The 22,935-nt window shown below is 35.0% G+C and overlaps 1 protein-coding gene across 1 annotated transcript in view; it reads right to left on the reverse strand.

Moving 5' to 3' along the window:
- EYS (eyes shut homolog) overlaps positions 1-22,935 on the reverse strand; it is a 776,683-nt gene that overhangs the window by 185,921 nt on the left and 567,827 nt on the right. The window contains exon 35 of the mRNA XM_031052748.2: positions 5,830-6,059. Coding sequence (XP_030908608.2) covers positions 5,830-6,059 — 230 coding nt within the window. The remainder of the gene's footprint in view (positions 1-5,829; positions 6,060-22,935) is intronic.

The following is a 22,935-nucleotide window of genomic DNA, read 5'->3' on the forward strand; positions in this document are numbered from 1 at the left end:
GAAAAAATCAATTTTATACTGACATTTTCAAACAGAAAATGAATGGAAGAAAACTTGTTCACCACAAATTCTAAACTTGTCATTGTTTCATTTTCTGTTATCTGTTCTTGTCTAAAATATGTTATAAAATTGTTTCAGCTCTCTTAAAGATTACTATGACAAGAAAAATTTCATCCACAGTAAAGAAATAGTGATTCAGATGCCTAATAGTAGAAATGACAAAATTTCACAGGTCTGATTTACATCGGAAAGCTAATAGGTTTGTACTGCTTTTATAATTAATTTTTCCCTGAAAAGGCTGACTTCTTGAGATGTGCTTATGCATGAAAGCCTCTATAGCAGAATGCTCATTTCTAATAACACTCAAATGATTAAAAAAAATCTTTAAACAATACTGCAGTGACCATATGCTAAGTCCAGGTGACTGTGCACCTAATGTGATTACTCACAGACGCATGGCAATATGAAGCATTAACATGTTACATTTCACAAGGTTTGTCTAGTCTCATATCAGTGCAAGATCACACCCACAGATGAAAGTGCAGAGAACATTAGAATTAATTTAGATAATTCCTTTTTCTTTGCATTGCTCATCAAAATATTACTTCTGTTGAATTCTAATGTATCAAGTAAACTGCATAGGAATGGCTAGCTATTACCTACACACAGTTTTAGAATTGTTGCAAGCAAGCACAACCTGTGTATCAAAGCCAACACATAAAGTTATTTAAATTCTGGATAAATCTCTGTTCTTAAGTATCATAATGTGTTTTAATTTTTAATGTCTTCCTCTTAATCTGAGGGGAAAACTTCATACTTTTTATAAATTTAGCCCAAATTGAGAGAGTTAATGTGGAAGTTTTACATACACATATAAATGTTTTTTCTTAAAATTAATAGATATCTCATATGTTTAGACATTGAGTGTGGTTTATGACATCAAATTAATTACTGAAGTTTACACATAGCTCTAAATATGTTGTTTTTCTACTCACAGAGTCTTACCAAGTTATGAATCATTTTGAGGGAGGACAAAATCAGTGAAAGACACCTGAACTCTGAAAAAACAGAGCATATGGCGTGACAGTCTCACATTTTTCTTTCTGGCTATCTCAAAATGAGACTTGAATGTGGAGATGAAAACACAAATGTCTTTCCTCACTCACACATCTTCATATGATTCCTCATCCTTCTTTTTGATGGAAGTTTTCACAGATTTGTTTTAAATCATACATACAAAGTATAAACATTATTAAGCATTTAAACAGATTTATGACTTACTGAGACATGAGATTTTTCTAAATATGGCCAAAATCACAGATATTGGACGAATTACATTTATTTTTAAAACCATATACATTGACATACTAGTCAATGATGCAAGTTAGAAATGTTAAATTAGGAAAAATCTCTATAAAAGCTGCTAGTAAAAGAAACCTGGAATGTTAGGGTGGTATTATGAAGTATTGCTCAATAAATCAGGAATTCTGCAAGGGTATCCCATGGAACAAATGTAGCAAAGTCCCCAGGTGAGACAGTTGCAAGATAAATGCACCTAACAACCTCCTCTTTTACTCCTGGTTTTGCAGCTTTGTGGAAGCAGTTGACCTTTAAGTAACATACAGAATATACACAAGCAACATATAAAAATTACAAAGATTTCCCATTTTGTAGCACGACATTTAAATATTCTTTTTATTGAACAATCTATAAAACTTCTACAGAATGCAAAAAAAAATTTGGTGACTTTAGAAATGTTAATCTTATAATTAACAGTCAGGGACATACTTTCTTTGCGCATACAAGACAGTGATATTCCAAACCTATTGCTATGAACTTTACAGTAATAGACAACCATCTGCCTTCATACTAAAGCATTACATTTTTTCCACTCGTGTGGGGGGATTTCACAATGAAGCAGGTACAACCTCTTAGCTAATAATTGTTTAATGGATGAAAGAATTACACATTTAATATTAAAGTCAAAAGACTTATTTACTCAGAAAGGAAAAAGAAAAAAGCCAGCTCAGAGTATACTACTCTTCACTGTGTTCCCTATCCACACAATCTTCCCTTTCTAGTGTATGACCTAGCACTCACTACTCAGTAATAAAATTTAAATTTACATAGACACCAAATTTTTTATACTGCATTTAAGGTTAGAGGTTAGTGTTTTTAAAGAAAAACTTGTAGCAACTTTTTATTTCCATATAACTTTGGTAATCTGTAGTATACTTAGGCATATATCCAGCATTGATTGCTTCAGTTTGACTTTGGCAAATACACTGATTCATACGCACAAATTTCTATTTCAATAGGAAATGGAGATAGATTTCCACTTTTCAAAATTGTCACTTAGAGACATTTCAGATTCACAGGTATTTGATTGTAAATATACTATGCATTTAAATGAACTAGCTTGGCCCCAGTATGTCCATAATGACTATTTTGACTTGGAACACATTCCTTGTACGGACAGAACAACCTACTGAAGTTTATTAGTTAAAGAGCAATCAAATAGGAAAATGCAATAATGCATGTAATAACATACTATCAAAGTAAACCATATAATTGAGATAATAGCATTCACTTACTTTCACTCCAGAAGCTGATCTTATACACTGTAATAAATATACAGTTGTTACTAAGTGGCATATCTTAACCTAGAAATATACAATGCATTCTAATCAAGAGGTTTGTGTATAGGACCCTGTGGTGTGCTATATTGACTGTTACTATGTCAGCTGAGTGTGTGATATATTTTCTTGCTGACCTGTAGCTAATGGCTGGTGCAAGGTAGACCACTAAGATGCTTAATACATATATATTACTGGAAGGAAGAGGTATATATTACAGCATGATTAAAACAGATCATAGCTATCTCTAATGAGTTAAGAGGTAACTTTCTTGACTGGAAAAAAAAATCTGGATTGCATAGATGATAACTTAGTTTATAATTTTCAATGTTTAGAGTAAATAATAATAAAATGATTACAGATGCCCTTATCTTCTGCAATTATGGGTTCTTTCCAGACTTCTTGAAGAACTGGTCTCTATCAAAGGCTTATAATGCCAGTTCAGTTAGTCAATTTCTGGTCTCATTACATGAAATTATCAATCACATTGAAACTTAGGAATTAAGAAAAATGACATTATGCTTCAGTTACTTTTCATCTGTTAAATACAGGATACATCAAATCTGATCCTGATCTACCTAAATATACAATATGACTGCATATGCCCTGCACTGCAGCTGCCTCAGTTAGCTGCCAGCCTGTCACATATCACAGCCCTGGCTGACCCAGGACTGCTAAACATGAAGAAGGAAGCTATTCCCTGTATTGATGGTGAGATTGTAGGGTGTAAAAGAGCACTATGAAAAGAGGAATTTCTTAATCGGTCTTCTTACAGAAAGGGAAAAAGAAGATGAATGTTCAAGAGCTATTAAAAGACATCCAATGCAGAAAAATGGATCTCTGTTAAAATCCTATCATCAAGCATGCCTGCAGGGCTCTGCAAAGCAAACAGCATCTCTTCCAAGTACAGAAAAAAAAAAAAAAATCTCATGGAAATTAGACACAACCAGTGAAAGGATTATAGAAATGAGGTTATATTCTCAAAAGGATCTCATTGTTTCAGGGGTATTTTAAGGCTTGCATTTTGATTTTATTGAATGGAATAGTTACCAGTGTGTCTAACATAGGATGCTAGAGTCCTAATCTTCAGAGATTTGGTTTCAACTGCAATTTACTGTAATAATCCCCTGCTTTTAATCTGCTCTACAGACAGTCATTATTCAGCCATATTTTCACACATTTTTGAAACAAAGTAACAAAGAGAGAAGGTGACCCCATCATTCACACAGGTAAGATAAACACGCAAAATTCCCTTGGAAATATCATTTAAAGACAGTCAGCGCATTACATTGTATGAACTCAGTAGGCCTGTATTGGTTAAATTTCAAAGGAGAAAAGATTTAGGATGACGGTTTAGTATGAGGTGTCCCTGCCCATGGCAGGGGGGTTGGAACTAGATGATCTTAGAGTCCTTTCCAACCCTAACTATTCTATGATTCTACAATTCTACGTATTTTTTAATGAGCAACCCAAATATAGTTGTTTCTGTCAATGGACTGGAATGTACTTCCATTAAAGTCTGTGGCACAGGGGGGAAACTACTTAGTCCAGATAATGTAATCCAAAGATAGATTATGTCAGTTTTCTTTAAAAACATCAAACTGTCAAAGACTCCTGAAGACTTACAGATCAACAGGAAAATAAGATTAGGACAGTAGAAGGTAGCAATCTGACACCAGTGGAGTCCAGACAAGGTATCACCCAGCAGAGAGGTTGTGTATATACACTGTTGCAGCCTGTTACCCCAGGATGTCTATCAAACTTCTGTTTGAATTTAACATTGTTTACTCCTGGCAGACCCCTTGAGAAAAGGCAAAAGTTGCTCCCATCTGAAATACTGCAGATGATGCTGATGCAAAGGATGCCAACTGCATTCTTTGGAACATGGAAAGGAATTCTAGCATATAAAATATGGGTTAATAAATAAAACACTTTATTGAAATATTGAAAAATCTTCATTGCAACACACAGGGAATGGTAACTTAATCTATTCCCTTTGAAAGAAACATGCTTTTTTGGTTCTACAATTTTATGGCTCAGTTTGCACAACTGCCATGTACTGAAAGCAAGTGCAAAGAGTATGTCCAGATAGCAGATTCATAGAAGATATTCACAGAATTCAACTTAATTACTTAATGACACTGAGAATTTGAAATTATATGATTAAATTTATTATAAAATTGGGAAAGGCTGGAAGATAAAATAGTCTCTGGTATCTAAGCAACACATGACAATTTCTTTTTTTCTTTTTAAGCTTACAATCATTGATTGCTTTCACATACAGTGAGTGTAATGACCTACTTTCAGAGAGTAATACAAGGTGATGTTAGCTCATATACTGTCAGGCTAGCAAGTGAATTTTTAACTCTAGTAGCTTCTATTTCATACCATGAGAAGTTCATTAGGAGGATGTTACAGTTACAGAACCATAATCTAGACACTTATTTTTTTTCCTGTGCACCAGTAATGCCCTTTAATACTATGAGATTTATCCACTGCCATTTATAACACCTGTACCTTAAAAGTGAAAACAGTTTTTGAAGCTAGCTGTAAAATGTCATAAAAAGAACTTTCTGAAATCTAGTAATGCAGAATAATTGCAACTACAAAATAGTAACATAGATCAGTTTGTCTTATAGCCTTGATTCTTTTTACAAAGAAGCCCAAATTGTTTAAAGAATTATTTTTTATTCGAATTCTAATTAAAATATGTTCATTTGACTACTATGTGCTTTATGAGCAACAGTAGTACAATAGAAGGACAAATGAACAGCAGAGTAAAAAAAAGCCTTTTTAAACAAAGGACCAGTTACAGTGGCAAAAAAAGACCTCGATCTGTAGTAATGGAAACCATATAATCTTTTGAGGAGATCTTATTTTCATAAGTTAACTTCCTTCTGTCTCAGAAATAATACTTTACATAACATGCATTCACACAGTGCACATGAATTTGCACAAATGCTTTTTTTATTTACTCAAGCTTGCTATCTTTACTAGTGCCTGACTGATACCACCAAACTTACACTGCAAGTATTATTCCAAATACCTCAATGAATTTACTTCTGAGTTTCCAACAGTAACTGGCAGGAAAAGCAGGGAAACATGTTGATTGCCATCTCTTCCCCTTTTCCAGCTCCAAAAAGCATAAGAATTGCATTTCACAACTAATACAGAAAGAATGACCCACAACTACCTTTTTCGCAGAACCGACCAGTGAAGTGTAGTGGGCAGTCGCACTGAAATGAGGTGGCCCCAGTAGGCAGAGAGAGAGGATGACAAGTCCCTCCATTATGGCACAGTCCATCCTGGCATACAGATGGCAATGTGGGGAAAATCTGAGAGGGCACAACAGGCTCAAGCAGCTCAGGCACATCAGAAGAGACCATAGGGAATGCTGTTGACAGATGTGTGGGTACAGGAATCCTGATAGGAAAGAGACAATATATCAAAACAAAAAAAAAAAAATCCCAAGACTTTTCTACTTCACTTCAGCTTCATTTAAAAACAGTGTGTGTGTGGGTTGTTTAGAAATTCAGATTATATTTAAGAAAATGTGAGTACATTAGTAATTCCCAAATCAAGTCCCCATCCTGAAATCTATCAGAGAGATAATGAAAGAATTTTTCCCTTAGAATGCAAGAAATAATGTGCATGCATATAGCACAGTTTGTACATGTTCTCACAATTCCTTTTCAGTAGATGAAAACAATGGAGTGATAAATAAATATAGGCTTGTATTATTAAGCATTTTATTGCTTGAAGTTACCAAATCTCATAAGGCAGTTCTACAAGACATGACTTTCATACAAGTATATTAAGCATGCATATTCAGAAGAGAAATGCTGTAGTATAGCAATAGAGTATATTTTAATTAGCAATAGAGTATATTTTAATTCATACATATAACTGGGGTGATGGTGAGAGAAAGGCAGATGATTTTGCCTTTATTTCCCTCCATAACTTTTCTTGTTTGGAATTACATTCCATCTCTCTAAATTTTTGAGCCCTCACATTAACTATTAGACTGATATGTTAATCAGTAACCTCCTTTTAAATTATTTCCTACTGCAAAGTTACTAGAAATAAATTAGCAATATCACCTGGTTGTCGTAATTGCCAGCTCTATTAGTTACTGCTTTTTGTTTCATACAGAAAGCCAAAGTTACACCTCACTGAAACCATACAAATTTAAGGTTACTGATTTACTAACCAGAACAACTTATGTGCATCACAGAAATTACTAGAATGAGTGTAAAGCAAAAGGAATCAAAAGTCACAGAAGTCATGACCATTTAATAAGTTTGCACAATACTAAGAGATAGACTTTTTCTTTCATTTCATAAAGTTCAAGAGGTTCTACTTGTTTCCAGAAAGTAACTTTTAATTCTGAAATTTGGCAACAGTAACCTCATAAAATACCCTACTATTTTTACTTCATTCGTATTTTTAAACTTTCTGAATATTTCACCTATGTCTTCATGTTTTAAAAAAAAAAAGGAAAAAAAAAGGAAAAATCATATTAGAGAGTGAGAGACTAGGTTGAACTGACATGTCACTAGCACTTTGGCCAAAAGAGAAATTAGAAATTAAATGCTTCATGCAACGGTTTATAAGCGTTACACCTTGTGAAAGCCAAAATTTTCAGCAATGTGTTAAATACCAACAGTCAAATTCTTATTTTGTTAAAAATGGTGGTATATACCTGCTTTACAAAAAATAAGATTAAAAAAAATTCATACATTGGCCCCTGCTGCACCCTCCTCTCTCTCCTTGTCACCTGCTCTTATCAGCTACAACGTCTGCTTACGTTATTGTAAAGATTGGAGTATGTCTTAACAAGAAGCATTTGAAAGGGATGATGCATCATGAAAACAGAGGGTGCCTACTGAAGCAGTGTGATGGAGCACCTTCACTGTGACTTGCGTTCACAACTACAAGCATTTGTCTCCTTTAATCTATCTTCCAATTTTTTTGTATATCTCACTTAGCCATGACAACCCAAAACCTGATTTTAGTAGTTTTCTTTTTTGCATCCCTTATGTGCTGCTTTGGGCCATTAATTTTCTTCATAGTAGCTAGTAGGGGGCTATATTTTAGATTTGTGCTGAAAACAGAGTTGATAACACAGAGATGTTTCAGTTCTCACTGAGCAGTGCTTAACAAAGAGTCAAGGCATTTTCTGCTACCCACCCCACTCCACCAGCAAGTAAGCTGGGGGTGCACAAGAAGCTTGGAGGGGACACAGCTAGGACAGCTGATCCCAAATGACCAAGGGGAAATCCCATAGAATATGACATCATGCTCAGCAATACAAGCTTGGAGAAGAATGAAGGGAAGGACATTTGGAGTTATGCTCTTTGTATTCCCAAGTAACCATTACATATGATGTGTCCCTGCTTTTCTGGAGATGGCGGACACCTGCCTGCTGGTAGGAATGAATTCCTTGTTCTACTTTACTCGCACGCACAGCTTTTGCATGACATATTAAACTGTCTCAACCCATGAGTTTTTCAGTTTTACCCCTCCAATTCTCTTCCCCATCCCATCAGGGAAAATAAGCAGGTGTATCTGTATGGTTAATTAGTGAACTTGCTTAATTGCTGGCTGAGGATAAACCATAACACTATATTTTTATAATTACTAAAAAACTTCATAATATTCTGAAAGAAAACAATAAAACATATCCCAAGTAAGTACACTGTCTGAAAATATCACTATTGAAAAAATCAGTTATATGATTTATTAATATATCACCTTTACAGAGAAGATGATACATGCTGAGAGGCAGGTAGTAAGGAAAAGAATTGGAAGAGGAAGGACAGAAATAATTTGAGACAAAGTAAGTATCTAAGGGGAGCCAGAGAAAGGCACAATAATTGAGAAACAGTGGAGCCTGGGGAAGAACAAAAGGGACACAGGGGTTATATGACAGAAAAGAGATGTGCAGAGCAATAATGATAAGGGAAGCATTAGAAGGGGATACTGAAGCAGACACACAGTTTGTATCAAAAAAAAGATAGCCAAAACATTCACACTGTGATGCTTAGAAATGAGGATACTGGGACTTCAATGTGGTTAAAAGCCATCCACTTGATTGAGAGGAACACACTCAAAAAGATGGCAGACAAAAAGAAGGCTAAAACCAAATCCCTAAAAGGTCTTGAAGGCAGAAGACTTGCTGATAAGAGGCTTGGAATTTAAAAAAAAAATAAGTGATTTCCTCTTTATTTCCATTTACATGAATAGAGTAACATTTCCATTTATATGATTAAAATTACGACAAAGAAATTACTGGGTTTATAACCACCCCTTTTTTCTCCTAAGGGAAATAACTAACATGATCTTCATATAGGCTATTCCACCCAGAGTAGCACTAAGAGTACACTAATATGTGTGTTATCTTCCACCAGGCTAGCATGGCAAATTAAAAATGTTCAGTCACTTGCCGCTGAGATTACAAACAGTGATTAAAAAATAAATAAATTAAAATCTTCATTTTCTACCCAAACACAGCATAAATGTCTGAGAAACTCTGAACTAATTACATAAAGAATCAGGAGAAATTTCTTGGGAGCTGTTACTAAGATTTGGAGTTGATTTTTCTGTTACTTCTGCGGAAAAAGACCCCACCAAAAAACAACAATAAAAACACTACCCCCCCTAAAACCTAAAATACATCTGGGGAAGAATCAGGGCATAAATTTCACTCTCACTACAAGTTATTACAGAGATCATTTCTTTAATGACAGATAATCATACAGATGACCATTGCAAAATTTACTCCTCTGAACCCGGTTACAGCTAATGTCAGGGATAAAATACTGAATGAGAGGGTATTTGCCTCACTGGCAGGTTGTGCATTTTTGCGTCTACTTGGAGGCACTGATCTACAGCCATAGAAGTTTCACATGCCCTTTCTGATGGGAAGCTACTGCTTTTCTCTAAAATAGAATGTCAGGAGTGTGCTTCAAATGACATTTTATGAGTGCAAGCAATGCAGCATGGCTTAATTTTTTGGTTGACATTCTAATCCACAGAGAAGCAAGAAAGGAAAGCTCCTTGGTAGGTTGATTTCTCCCTGGTTCATTTGCTAGTATATTGTTGGGTTTGTCAGCCTTTGCTGTGTTGTTCTGGATGTTTTGCTTCTAGATGGTGCCTGACTGCTTATGTGCAGGTGCCTGGTGGCTCATTGGCTTACTGGAAAAGCGGAGAATTTGCCTTGGCTGGTTAGTGGGGCAAAGGTCTGCAGCTGCACCCACAAGCCATTGAAGCTGCTGCTGCAAATAATCAATGACCTCAGGTCAACAGAGTTTAACTAAACATTTATTTAAATCAACAGCCAGGAAATGTTTAAAGAAATACAGTAATTGAGGTGTTAGAAATTTTGTCAAAGTGAAACAAAAATAAATCGGGCAAAACTTGATTCACTGATACTACCCAACAAGGCTGCAATTTTCTGTTTGTTTGCTTGTTTTTTCCCAGATTGTCATTCCCTGGCATGTCAGTAATGCACAGAAAGATCTTCTAAGTTTCTGTGAGCATCAACACATTCTTTTTAATCTTAAATTAGCTCAGATAGCTGAAATTTAAAGGCTTGCAATCTTGTGTTTCATAGCTGAGTTCATGCAAGTTTGAAATGCTTGTCTAAATATAGGTGTTAGTGCAATCTGAAGTCTTGGTTGTTCTATATTACACTTTGCCACTCAAGCAGATGTATGATAAACTGAATGGCAGAAATATATGAATCATGGTAGATGTTATGTCATTAAAGTAAAAGTACATATACTAATACCAACTGTGCTCCCCACACCCCTGTGCTGTCCTCTTTTCTAAAAAATTTTTAGTGTGTGGAGCTAGAAGCACTTTTAACTTTGTTGACTCTATGATTCTCTCTGACTGAACATGAGCCAGCAGTGTGCCCTGGCAGCCCAGAAGACCAGCGGCCTGTATCAGAAATGGTGTGGCCAGCAGGCCCAGGGCAGTGGTCTTCGTCCTGTACTTGGCACTGGTGAGGCTGCACCTTAAGTACTGTGCTCACCTCTGTGCCCCTCACTGCAAGAGAGACATTGAGGTGCTGGAGCGGGTCCTGAGAAGGGCGGTGAAGCTGGTGAAGGGTCTGGAGCACAAGTGTGATGAGGAACAGCTGAGGGATCTGGAGTTGTTTAATCTGGAGAAGAGAAGGCTCAGGGGGGGGCCTTATTGCTCTCTGCAACTGCCTGAAAGGAGGATGGAGATAGGAGGTGGCTGATCTCTTTTCCCAGGGAAAAAGTTATAGGACAAGAGGTAACAGCCTCAAGGTTCTTCAGGGGAGGTTAAGATTGGATATTAGGAAAAAATTCTTCACCAAGAGGGTGATCAGGCATTGGAACAGGCTGCCCAATCACTGGTGGAAGTGGAATCACTGTCCCTGGAAGTGTTCAAAAACTGTATAGATGAGGCCTCTAATGACATGGTTTAGTGGTGGACCTGGAAGGCCTTGGGGTAAAGGTTGGACTTGATAGTCTTAAAGGTCTTTTCCAACCCAATTGTTTCTATTATTCTGTGGTTTAAAAAGTTAACAAAACTTCTGTGATGCCTGGCTGTGCTCTGACCCAGCAGTGCAGAGCCTGAGCTGCCTGTCACTAGTTTAACCCCTGTACCACCAATTAGGGCAGAAAGCTGGGACTGTTCAGCCTGGAGAATGGAAGTTTTGGGGGGATCTTGCTAAGTTGTAGAAATACGTGAGGATGGTTTTTTTTTTTCTTTTTTTAGGGGAGATTTATCTGTATGAAGGACTTCAAACTGAGACCTGAGAGCAGACTTGTCTCGAAAGCAATTCATTATCAGGCTGATGGCAGACATGTCTACAGAAGCACTATGACATTTTTCCATGAAGCAGGTTGATGAGACATGCAATGGCACTGGAGTCCCAGTGATATGATAACATCTCCACTGCCTATATCTTCTGGTATTTACACACTTAACATTTTATTACTGAAGTAATGGATTTAGCCTTATCTGATATGAGTGTGATAAGGAAGTTTGTATTTTTAGCTTGTCAATAAAGTAATTTGTGCTGGGAAGCAACTGCTGTTATTTGCAATTTTCTTTGGTGGAAAAGTCTGTACATGTCATTTTTCTTAGGTTGTGACAGGATATTATTTTAAGCAAGTGTTTTAGATTTTGGAGCCAAAAGAAAGATTTTCCAAGGGAATTAGCATGTATGGTAGAATATAAATTCAAAACATTCTGAAACTGAAAACAACTTCACTTTAAGGAAATGTTGGTATAAACAGGAATAAAACACTAGTACCTTGCATGTAATTTGTCAAGAATGAACAAAGCCTTTTATAGGTTGTTTATTTCAATATTCACAACCATGTTGAGGACAATACTTTAAATAGTACATCACTGATTGCAGTGAATCCTTAGAACAGTATATCTGCATGCTTACCTTACTGGAGAAACCACTTAAATCACTCAACACAGTAATTTAGAAAGCAATTGAAGAGATTACTAGAGAGGGATATATTTCAGCAGTTTGCATCTGAATTTTATTTCTTCTCCCTCCCTTCCTCCCTCCGAAACCTGTGTTTGTTTTATTTGGAAGAATCAGGTGTCTGCCTAATAGAGATGACTTATGATCAGGCATGTCTCTGAAAAATTCAATTCACAATGTATGTTCCAGGCCATAAGACCAGCTTCTCCCTCCCACTAGGCACAATATTTGGTAGCAGAACTCAGTGATACTGTAGTTGCAGCTTTCCATTTAAAAATTCACAGTTGGTCTAACATCATTTGCAACTGCTTTTACACACACAGCATCTTGTTTAATGGTGCAAACTCTTAGCAATGAAAATAATATATTCAATATACAGTGAAGCTGAAGATGTGAGAATACAATTAACAGATACAATGAAGTCTATGAAAGTTTGGTTTACAAATTCAAAGAAAAAAATATGAACTCCAGGATGCATAGGAGTGCCAGATATGGGAAGAAATGTCAGGTATGGAAAGAGGTGAAAGGGGAAAGAGGAAAAGGAAACACATGTACTAAGAGACATCTTCCTGTTCTGTTTGCTTTAAAGCATGTAGATTCCATAGACTTTGCAACAGATAAATAAGTTAACAACACAAAATTTGCAGCAGCAACACTTTATGTTGAAAGTTTAATCGCAAAAGCCTTCCTAAATAAGACATTGAAGTGAGTTTACCTTAGATTATAATTAAAAAAAAATCTCTCAGTCCCTAAATTTAGAACATGATAAATAATGACTTTGCTAGAACTGAATTTCTGTACCAAATCCAGTTCTCTTTTTACTTGGATTGCTTTCAGAAGTGAGCATTGAATCTTTCAACTGTTCTCAATGATCTTTGGCTTAGTTTTGCTGTTTTATAGGCTTTCCCATTCTCTCTTTGACTCTTGACTTCCTATCATCCAAACAGTAAACAAAAAAAAAAAGGTGAACAATCAAAACTACTGAGCACTGAGTAGACCAATGTGCTAATCTTAAACTTTCTGAAGATCAAGCAAATCTCAAATCTGCCTAAGCTTCGGCTTTCTTTTTCACATTTAGTCAATAATCACAGTTAGGAAACCTCTTAACAATTTCATCTTAGCTACTGTTTAGGAAAACAGCACTTAAAATGCCCAAGTATTGCAACTTTTCATTGATTTATGAAACTACTTTTGTTTCTTGAAACTAGTGGGTTTGAATGGGATAACCACTTTCATTCCCTCCTTGAAGATTCTCTCAGCAGATCAGAAACGTTATTTTTTTTTAACATGGCACTGTATTTGTACATCTGAAAAGCATCTGCTAGATCAGAATACAATCATCCTGTCGCAGTCCTAGCTGGCTAAGTAAAAGAGATGGTGTGAGAGCTATCTAAAAAATCATGATTCAAGAAGGCAGTCACTACTGTTTACCGAAGCTTCTATCTAGCTTCAAGGACTAAAGGCATTCATCCACCTCAATAATGACATCCAGAATTTATACTCCAAAATGAAAGATCTACCTATGGAATTTTATTGCTCAGTGTGTCTGTGAGGGATAAAGGAGAATCACTTCTTGCTCCTGAATATGCAATTGATTTCCTAAGTGATAATTCATCTCAGGCAAGAATCCCACGTTTAATTCTCAGGAGTGTAGTGCCTAAACCTTTGGTCTTTGCCCACAGTGAAGATTCTCCAGATGTCTGGAGCCGTGCTTCAAAAAAAGAAAATTAAATGTTTCAAGAGCAATTGATACAATGGAAAAGTTTGTATTCAGATGAATAACCCAAGAGATGTGGAACCATATGCAAACTCTATTCCTTTCTCCACTCATCTCAATGAATACTTGTTCAATGAGGGACAGAATAGGCTGAGGAACTGGTTTGGTGAGTTCTTACAGTCTTGGTAGCAGACTATCAAGTTGATAATTCCATCAACCTGAGGACACAACTGAAGTCAAGTATCTCATAAACCAGAACAGTGCTCTTACTACTGATATGAAGAATAAAAAGTGAAAGCAAGTATTTGCCATCATTGGCTATGTCTTGTACACTCTCTTCTCAATTTCTTCTGGGCATGCCTAATAGTTCTTGCTCCCTGTGAGATACACAGGAACAACGAGTAAAGTCATTCTCAGACTCTAACAGGAGTAAGGGGGATTCTAGAGAACCAAGGTGCTTCCACAGATACATAGAAATACACACTTTGGCAGGCTGGAACTTCAGTGCACCCTGATTACATTACAGATAAAATGCAGTACATACTTTGTTCTGAGGTGTATCATATAAGTATAGTTTAAGTATCTGAATAATTTTTAAAAACATTTTGCTATTCAAAGACTGTATGACTGGAAAGAGGAAAGAATATAAAAGGTGTTCTGTACCACTCACTATGAAATTACCATGAGAGCTAGTCTGCAAGCAGGAGGACACAGAAATAAGAAATTATTAGTATATGAAGAGTTAAAAGTGCAGATTACTGTTATGTATTATCTAGTATTTCTTTCAGGCTTCATTTCTAATTTTATCTTAATGCTAGAGAATGGCTGGCATGCATACACACAAACATCATTTATTCATTAGTAATCTGGCATTTAATTAAAATATTGCTTCATTCTCATTGAGTGCAGAAAGAGGAATGCTGTAAGTATGACAAGTCAAAAGCTCCTTGTGATATTAACAGACAGAGTGAAAAAATATACTACCAAAAGCTTCCTAGAGGGTATTTTACAAGTTAACAGATAAGGAACTAAAATAATAGGCCTTTATGTGCTTTTATTCTATGAGGAAAAAATATTTTACAGTCAATAAAGCATGTTTCACAGATGAGAGAGCAAACTACAGCCCATAGTGGATCCGGATACTGAGGTTTACTTAAGAACTGATGAGATTAAAGCTTTTACCTTGCTTGTTTATCTCACACTTTCCCTCATTCCACCTCATGCCCTGTTATGTTCACTAGTTTTCCACTTCCCTTCCCAACAGGAAGTTTGCTGCTGGTCTGGGAAGCTCAAGTGGAAAGCGATGTTGATTCACATTGAGCTGCTGGTCTGAACTGTTACCAGCCATGGTCCCTGGTATTCATCTCCATGCACCTTCCTTATCTACATTACTTTCCTCCACTTCCAGGATCCTTCAGGCAGGAAGTTTACCTCCTTCTTTCCTGGACACCTTCTTTTGTCCAAGACCAAATATTTTCAGGAGTTCTTATTTTTCAGCACTCACTTTCCTCTCCAGAACCTCCAGCACCTATTTTTCTCAACCAAAATAGTCTCTTTGTACAGAAGCACAATGCAAGACCAGCCTCCTACAGGGTGCTTTTGTCTCATGTATCTTTATTAATTGGAAGCTTCAGGATATGCAATTATTCTTTGGTCCAGACGTTATCAAAATTTACAACCACCTCATACTGATTGAAGATATTGAGAACGAAGCTTCTATTTGAGAATTCACAAGTTCGGCTTGGGATATTTGTATGTACATTGTCAGCTGCCTGCTATTACTTCCAATTTAATATTTTTTTTTCCTTACAGCAGTATCATATTTTAGAGTGTACTAGTGTAACAGGCAATACTGGTAGAAGTATTTTCTTTCTTTCTCATATTAATATGGAATTACTGTAAGAGTATACTAAATAACGTTATGTTCTTACTAATGGGATTTTCCTAAAGAAAGGTGGTTAAGTGCTGGAGCATGGAATATTTTTCTCTCACAATTTTCTGATCACAATGTATTTGTATCGAGCACTGTCACTTTACTTGAGAGTGAATAAATACTGTAACAGTGACAATGACAGCAATAATAAGAACAATCAATAATAAAATAATTAAAATGTTCAATACTTGTGGCCTTATGTTCATTCCTTTTTCGATTCCAAATTCTCCAAGGCTTCAAAATGCCACCCAAAATAGCCTTTCCCTTCCTAAATATTTGAAGAAATTTCATCTGCCAATAAAGCTCTAGGACAGAATTCACTTTGTCAAACATTATCTGCCTAAGAGCTTGGAAACTTGGTGTGACCTATCGCCTTCCTTTTCCCTGTAGACAGTCTATAGGCAGGGAGAGGCATTTCCAGTTCAACCCATTCTAAGAAAAATATCACCTTCTCCATTGACTAGAGATCGAACTGAACAAACTAACTCTCATTTGAGAATATTTTAGATCTTCTGGTTTATGAAATTAATTTTATAGCTGGTAAAAGCTGGAAGCCAGTTATTGGTGTTATACATATGTTTATAGTGCCCAGAAACTGAAGAAATCTAACCACTTCCCTTCATTTTCATACAGTACTTAATTTTATAAGGTCAATAAAATACGTTAGCATTTAGTTCTAAAAAATTAATGTATGGGCAATGTAATTTGGCCTTCAGCCTTGTTTCTTACAGATGTAAAAACCTTAATATTATCCTAATATTATCTTGCTATTTTTATAAGGAATTCTTTTGACAGTTAAGAAATGCTAACTCACTTATGTCATCTAGGACCTTGTCTGAGTAACTAGCAGTGCAGCATCTTCTCCTACCTCTCCCTTAATTTTAGAGTGTGTGAAGAAAGGGAAAATGGGAAAATCTGACTTCAGAAAGCTGGTCTGGAACATGTATATGTCAGTAAGCTTACTGCATAGAGACAGGTGTTTTTTTGAAGTTCATGTAATTTCTGTTCATGTCCTATTTTTGACACTGCTTGCAATTTTACCAGTTTAGGATTTTATAAGCTGACACCCTTCCTTTTCCACATACATACATGAATTACTTGAGATTTTTACTATGGCTATGACCAAGCACTGCTTTCTTTAAACTTCAGAGCTTTGAAAGAAATCCATAAACCTGTAACTAATGTTATTCTAGAAATTAGTAATTATTTGAGGAGATGTGAGCAGGAGCTGAAGGGGTGGATACAAACCCCAAACTTAACTTTATATTTTATGTGTGATTTTGAGTGAATTGACAAAAATGTACATGAATACCTACAGCAGTTTTGCACATAAAGCAGTAATTTCTGTACACTCTGAACATCCTACAAATTACAGAATTTGTCTCTTGGAAGATCAAATTCTTTTTGTAACCTTTTTTTTTGTTTTGGTAATTTTTTGTAACTACTCATTTTAAAATTTACACATATATTCTGAATTGTTTATGCTTCTGATTTCTGTTTTTCATATGTTGGGTATTTTGATGAAAAACAGAAAGGATTTTTTTTATTATCACAAATATATCAAAATGTGCCCTAATTTTTAGATTAAATTTCCTAAGCATTTTCTCTTTACCCAAAAGTTGTAATTTCACTTTTAAAGAAGGAAGGAGGAAAAAAAGAAATGTTACAACAGTATGCAAAGCTGTTCTTTTTCTGAATAGTTACTTCAACAAAGATCAATAGCATATTTTTTTTAAATGTTATACTAGTATTTCAAGTCTGCAGGGGGCACTGATGCTCTGTATATCCACAGCACTGCAGAGCAATATTCAGACAGGATATGATTAAACAGTCCTGCAGGTTACAGGGGCAGAAAAACCACATAAACAATTTATAGTCAATTTAGGTTTTGAGAAATTATGTAATTGTAAAATACCCATATGAATTTTGGAGACAAATTAAAGTTTCTTTTACTGGTAAATATATTTGTTTTTCAGCTGCGATCAAGTAATTTTAAGGATAAGACTGTTAACTTCATAACCAAGGATCTTTGAAGGATAATATATATTTCTAGTATTACATTACTTAATATTACAGCCTTAAACAAGCAAGCAAAAAATCCACATTCCCTGTAGAAAATAAAATTTTGCTTTACAGATCCCCAGACAAGCCCATTTATTGACTGCTGATAACATTTTTATGTATTGATCAGCCAATACAGTTACAATTTATTCACAGACTCATTTAGGCAAGAATGTATATCAGTAAGAAATAATTATGTATTTTAATAAATAATTATGCATTTTATCAGTTTATTTAATTTCTCTATTTTAGGATCCAAGAATGATATCATCTAAGATGTAGAGATTTCTTGATAAGAATGCATTGCAAGTTATCAGTCAGCAACACACAGTAGACATGCATCAGTTTTGTCTCTTGTTTACCTCAGATCATCATATTGCCTCCAGTTACAAATGTACTTAGCCCAGTAAGTTATGGCTGTTTAGAGAATCCTTTCTAGAAAGACATGCAAATCTAATTTTAAAGCAGGAACACATGAAGAAGCCACCACTTCAATTGGTAGTTTGTACCAATTATAATCATCATTACTGTTACAGTTTGTTTTTTTTTTGGTTTATTATCAATTCAGATGTGTGATTACAGCTTTCAGCCACTGGATCTAACATGCTTATTTCTGCTAAGCTAAAGAAATCTCTGTCCAGTTTCTCCTCGTTAAACATATGTCCTATCTTCATATACACTATAACCACCTTGGTCATATTTTTTAGGAAATAAACAGAGTGACTGAATAACAAAGTCTCTTTCTGTACAACTTTTGTAAAAAATACCCCCAATTTCTTTGAGGATTTTTAAATTATACTTTTCATCTTTTGTACTTTTTAGGTACTGCTCCAGTGCACACTACACACAATGTAATACAGCACAACCAGTATCGCAATCAATAGTGTACACAGGAATGAAATTGTCTTCCTACTTGCTTGCTCAGACACACAGAAATCGTATTTATCATTTTGCTTCAGAAACTCTTCAGAACATCGTTCTTCCTTTGGGGTTTAGCCTCTTGAAAGCCAAACTTCTAATATGAAATTTTGCACAAAAGTAATTTCAAAAACATTCCTACATATTTCCCTTTTTCAGGCTTTCCTTTTCTTGTAATAATTAAATCTGAAATGTTAGAGCAATTTTAGAGGAACTTAATTTTATTGCCAATACCTCTTATGAAGTCAATGCTTATTAATATAAAAAAATTTAATTTATAGGTTCACAATATATATCTCCACAATGGATATCTTTTTGATATTAATAATATAAGAGACTTAAAAAAAAACCCAAACAACTCACAAACCCACTCAGTTTTAAAGATGGATTCTTTAATAACTTTAGATCTGAAATACTTTTAATTAAAACTGCTCTGCCAAAAAGTAGCTCAAACTATCTTATTGATTGTAAAAAATGTTTGAGACCTTAAGAATTTACTATTATTTATATATATATATAATCTTGTTGATTGTTCCAGTTTTAGCTTTGTTAAATGAGATTTTTACAAACCCACAAATAATTTATAAGTTGAGAAGTCCTGTGGTCTTCACTGACACAGTGAAGGACACAAAATGATTGCCAACAGAGCTGCTAGAGAGAATCAACTGAACTTCCAAGCTTCCCTCTTGACATACTGGCTGTTAGCAGTTGAAGGCAATTCTTATCATTTCTGTATCAAATTCAAAAGTGAATCTCAAATATGACAAAAGTCAAAGTATTATACTGATTCAAGCTTCCATTAGGCAAATTATTCCTTTCAGTATTATGTGTTCTGACTTATCCTAATATGCTTCTCTTCATGATACAATCTGATTATAACAATACAAGCAACTGCATCTCGATTGAAAGGCTCTTCCTGCACATAGCATGGAAGTCATGGAAACCTGCTCCAAAGAAGGTTTAATTATTTGTGAGTATATAACAAAAGGGGTTTTTTTCTATTTCTAGGTTTCTGTAATCGGAATGACATGAAATGCTAGTGCTAAAGCTAAGCATCACTGCAGTCCAATAAGGAAAGCATGCAATATAATTTCTTTTATTATGCAATTGATTTTAAACAATTCCTCCTTTTTTTATAGTTTGCTTTTTCTGAACCATTGCTCATAACAGATTTAAAACTAGAAATTTAGGGAAATATCCTAAGGCAGAATTCCACCAATCCATCCATGCATCCATCTGTAGGCCTTAGATGGGTAGAACAAAACTGAGATTATTTTTTTCTATTCTAATAGAGCAGAAGAGGGTTGTAATATTCATATACCCGTCTGGCTAGAAGCCTAAGTCATTATTTCAGGAAGCTACTGAACCATACCACTTGATGTCTTGTGTCACTAAGATAACTTTTCTTAAGAATTAAGATAAAGCTTCAGAAGAGTATTAAAATGGCTATGACATATGATGTTATTAATATTGTAAAAAATACATATAGTGAAGTTTTAAGAATATTGAAGAAGGGCTTTAAATTTAGTTTTTATTTTGTGAATCTGCTCCAGTTTTGTAGGAAAGATGGGATGTTCTCCATCCAATCCTTTTATTTTTTTTTTTTTTAATTCTAACAAAGCCCTTCTGTTTTCATATTTATGATATTACTTGGTTTTTAGGGGAAGCTATGCTGAAACTTGAAATAAAAGACATTACATTCATTAATTAAAATGAGTCTTTCACGTAAATCTTAAGAAGGTATTTTCTGGATACATACTTTTTTATGGTTTTACATTTCAAAAAACAATCATGTTCAAGCACAGTTCTTGTTTGGATGACAGAGTTTCTAGGAAAGTATAAATACTGAAAGCAATTTGGCAGAAGATAATGAACACTTTTGATAACCTAGAGCAACCCAAAATGTTGTGGCAATCTCTAGTGTTCCTGGAACAGCGACCTTTGATATAAAGCAAAAAATGAGTCCTTCAAATTTGCTGGATCTAAAAAAACACAGCAGGTATCTTGTATCTCTCCACCCATCTTTTTACCATATAATCCACAGGTAAGAAAGGCTAAAAAACTGCAAAAAGGCTTTAAAGTTATCTTGGCAGCATTCTAATTCTGATCACTCTTAACACTGAAGAAGCTCCAAATACAGAGAATTCACAATGTTGTCAGCTAGACTGTAATGCTGCCCATAATTTCTGAACCACCATGCTGGTCCTCTGAGCAATGTCACACCCTTAACTCTCTTATCTCCTTCCTATATGAGAACTTGTGATGATCTACTGAACAGGCACCTGATGGGCCATCTCTCTCATTTCCACATTTTAAAAATGTACTGTGGATGGATACAGTGATTTTTTTCATTAATCACAAATGTTTATGGGCTTTGAATCTACCAAGGTAAAGAGGTCAAAGCAGACTTTTTTTGTTGTTGAAGCAGAAGTCTTTAATAAATACTTCTCCTTCCTAAGTATTTATTTAACAAATTTAATTCTATTCTGTGAATGTTCTGATTAAAGCTTAGAATTTTACTGATTTATAAAGGGGTCAATTCATATGCAAGGGTTAAGTATTTCGGGTAAGAGAAACTTTATAAATTTCATTAATAAATTTACTAATCATATAGTGCAGGAATCACCAGTAATCGGAGATGTTCAATATTATGCAACTGCACTAAAATATATAGAAAGATGGGAAACAAGAACAAATTAACGTTTCTCCAGCACTGGAGCCTTTTCTTTAGCATGTGAAACAAATATGTTATAAAATATTGAAGTGCATATGAACAGTAGTAGGAAGACAATGTCATTAAAAATCCTATGAATCCTATTCATAAGCAAATTTCCTTTCTGTGCTACTTGTGTCAGAGAGCTTTCCAAAATATTCAACTGGGAGGTTTATTTTCAGCAACACACTACCTCAGATTTATACATTGGCATGCATACAATGATATATATACTTGCAAACAGCTCCTTGACGGAAACAAAATTAAAAAAATGCATGGTATCCCTTTAAGGCTTATTAGCTTCCATGCAGGGACCTGGCAATTTCAAAAGAAAACAAGATCTCATTACAATTGCTCATTACGAACACACAGACAGTGACTGCTACTGAATTCTGTTGAAAAAACTAAGAAACAATCCCCTGTTGGTATAACGCACACACCTAAAGCCACAGCAGGGTAAGTAAGGTCAAGGTAAACATCAGCAAAACCTGTTATTAATCTTGTAGAAATAGAGAGTTGCCCCAAGGAAGATTGGTGTGAGTTTTGCAGTATGCTGATGAAAGTCAACCTTTTCCAGGAACAGGGAGAGAAATGTAGTATTTACAAATAACCATTATCTCACCTTCATATATTTGACACATGGGTTTGGCTAATATCCATCACAATTTACAGTGATTTTGAGGATTTCTAATAGTATGAAAGATTAGATCTGTTACTTCTTTCTTTTTGTTTTTCTTTTCAACATCGAAGTCAGTGTCACTGAAATGTCATTATCTGAACAGGATGGCCAAGGAAGGAAGGAAGGAAGGAGGGAAGAATAGGGAACAGAAAATAATACACAGAATTCACGTACACATATGGAGCAGAAAGGAAGTTGAACAAGACAACAAAACTCACAAATGAAAAGAAAACATGCACAGAAATGTTGTAAAAGGTAAGGGAAATCAAAAAGAGCAAATCAAGCAAAGAGAATGAAAGAATATACAAGCAACTCAGGCACTGGGAAAGGAGGAAGGGGCAATTAGAAACACAGAAAGGGTTATTAGACAGCAAAAGCAATAGATGAGAAATAAGTAAAATGATAAATGTAGAAAGGAGAAAAAGTGCTTGTTATCATTCTGCTAAAATTGCACAGAATTGTTGTTAACATAATATCATGCATCATATGTGACGAATACAAATGGGTGATATTTCTTGTCTTCAGTTCTGCACTTTAGAAACAGTCCAATTTCTACGTTAACCATTGAATACACATAAAACCTGTTAAATAATTAAAATTGAGTGGTGTCAGTTCTGTTAATTTAATAATTTTCTTCTGCAGTGTGGAGGAGCACTATATAAATATATTTTTTGTTTGTTTCAGAATTAAGCACATAACTCCAAATTTATAATGAAAAAATATGAACATGACTACTTATGCTGATATGTAAGAAGATAAAGTCTTAATATTTTCTCTTTCACATAAAACAGAAGATCAGT

This window comes from Melopsittacus undulatus, chromosome 3 (genome assembly GCF_012275295.1).
Source record: "Melopsittacus undulatus isolate bMelUnd1 chromosome 3, bMelUnd1.mat.Z, whole genome shotgun sequence".
NCBI classification, from domain to species: Eukaryota; Metazoa; Chordata; class Aves; order Psittaciformes; family Psittaculidae; genus Melopsittacus; species Melopsittacus undulatus.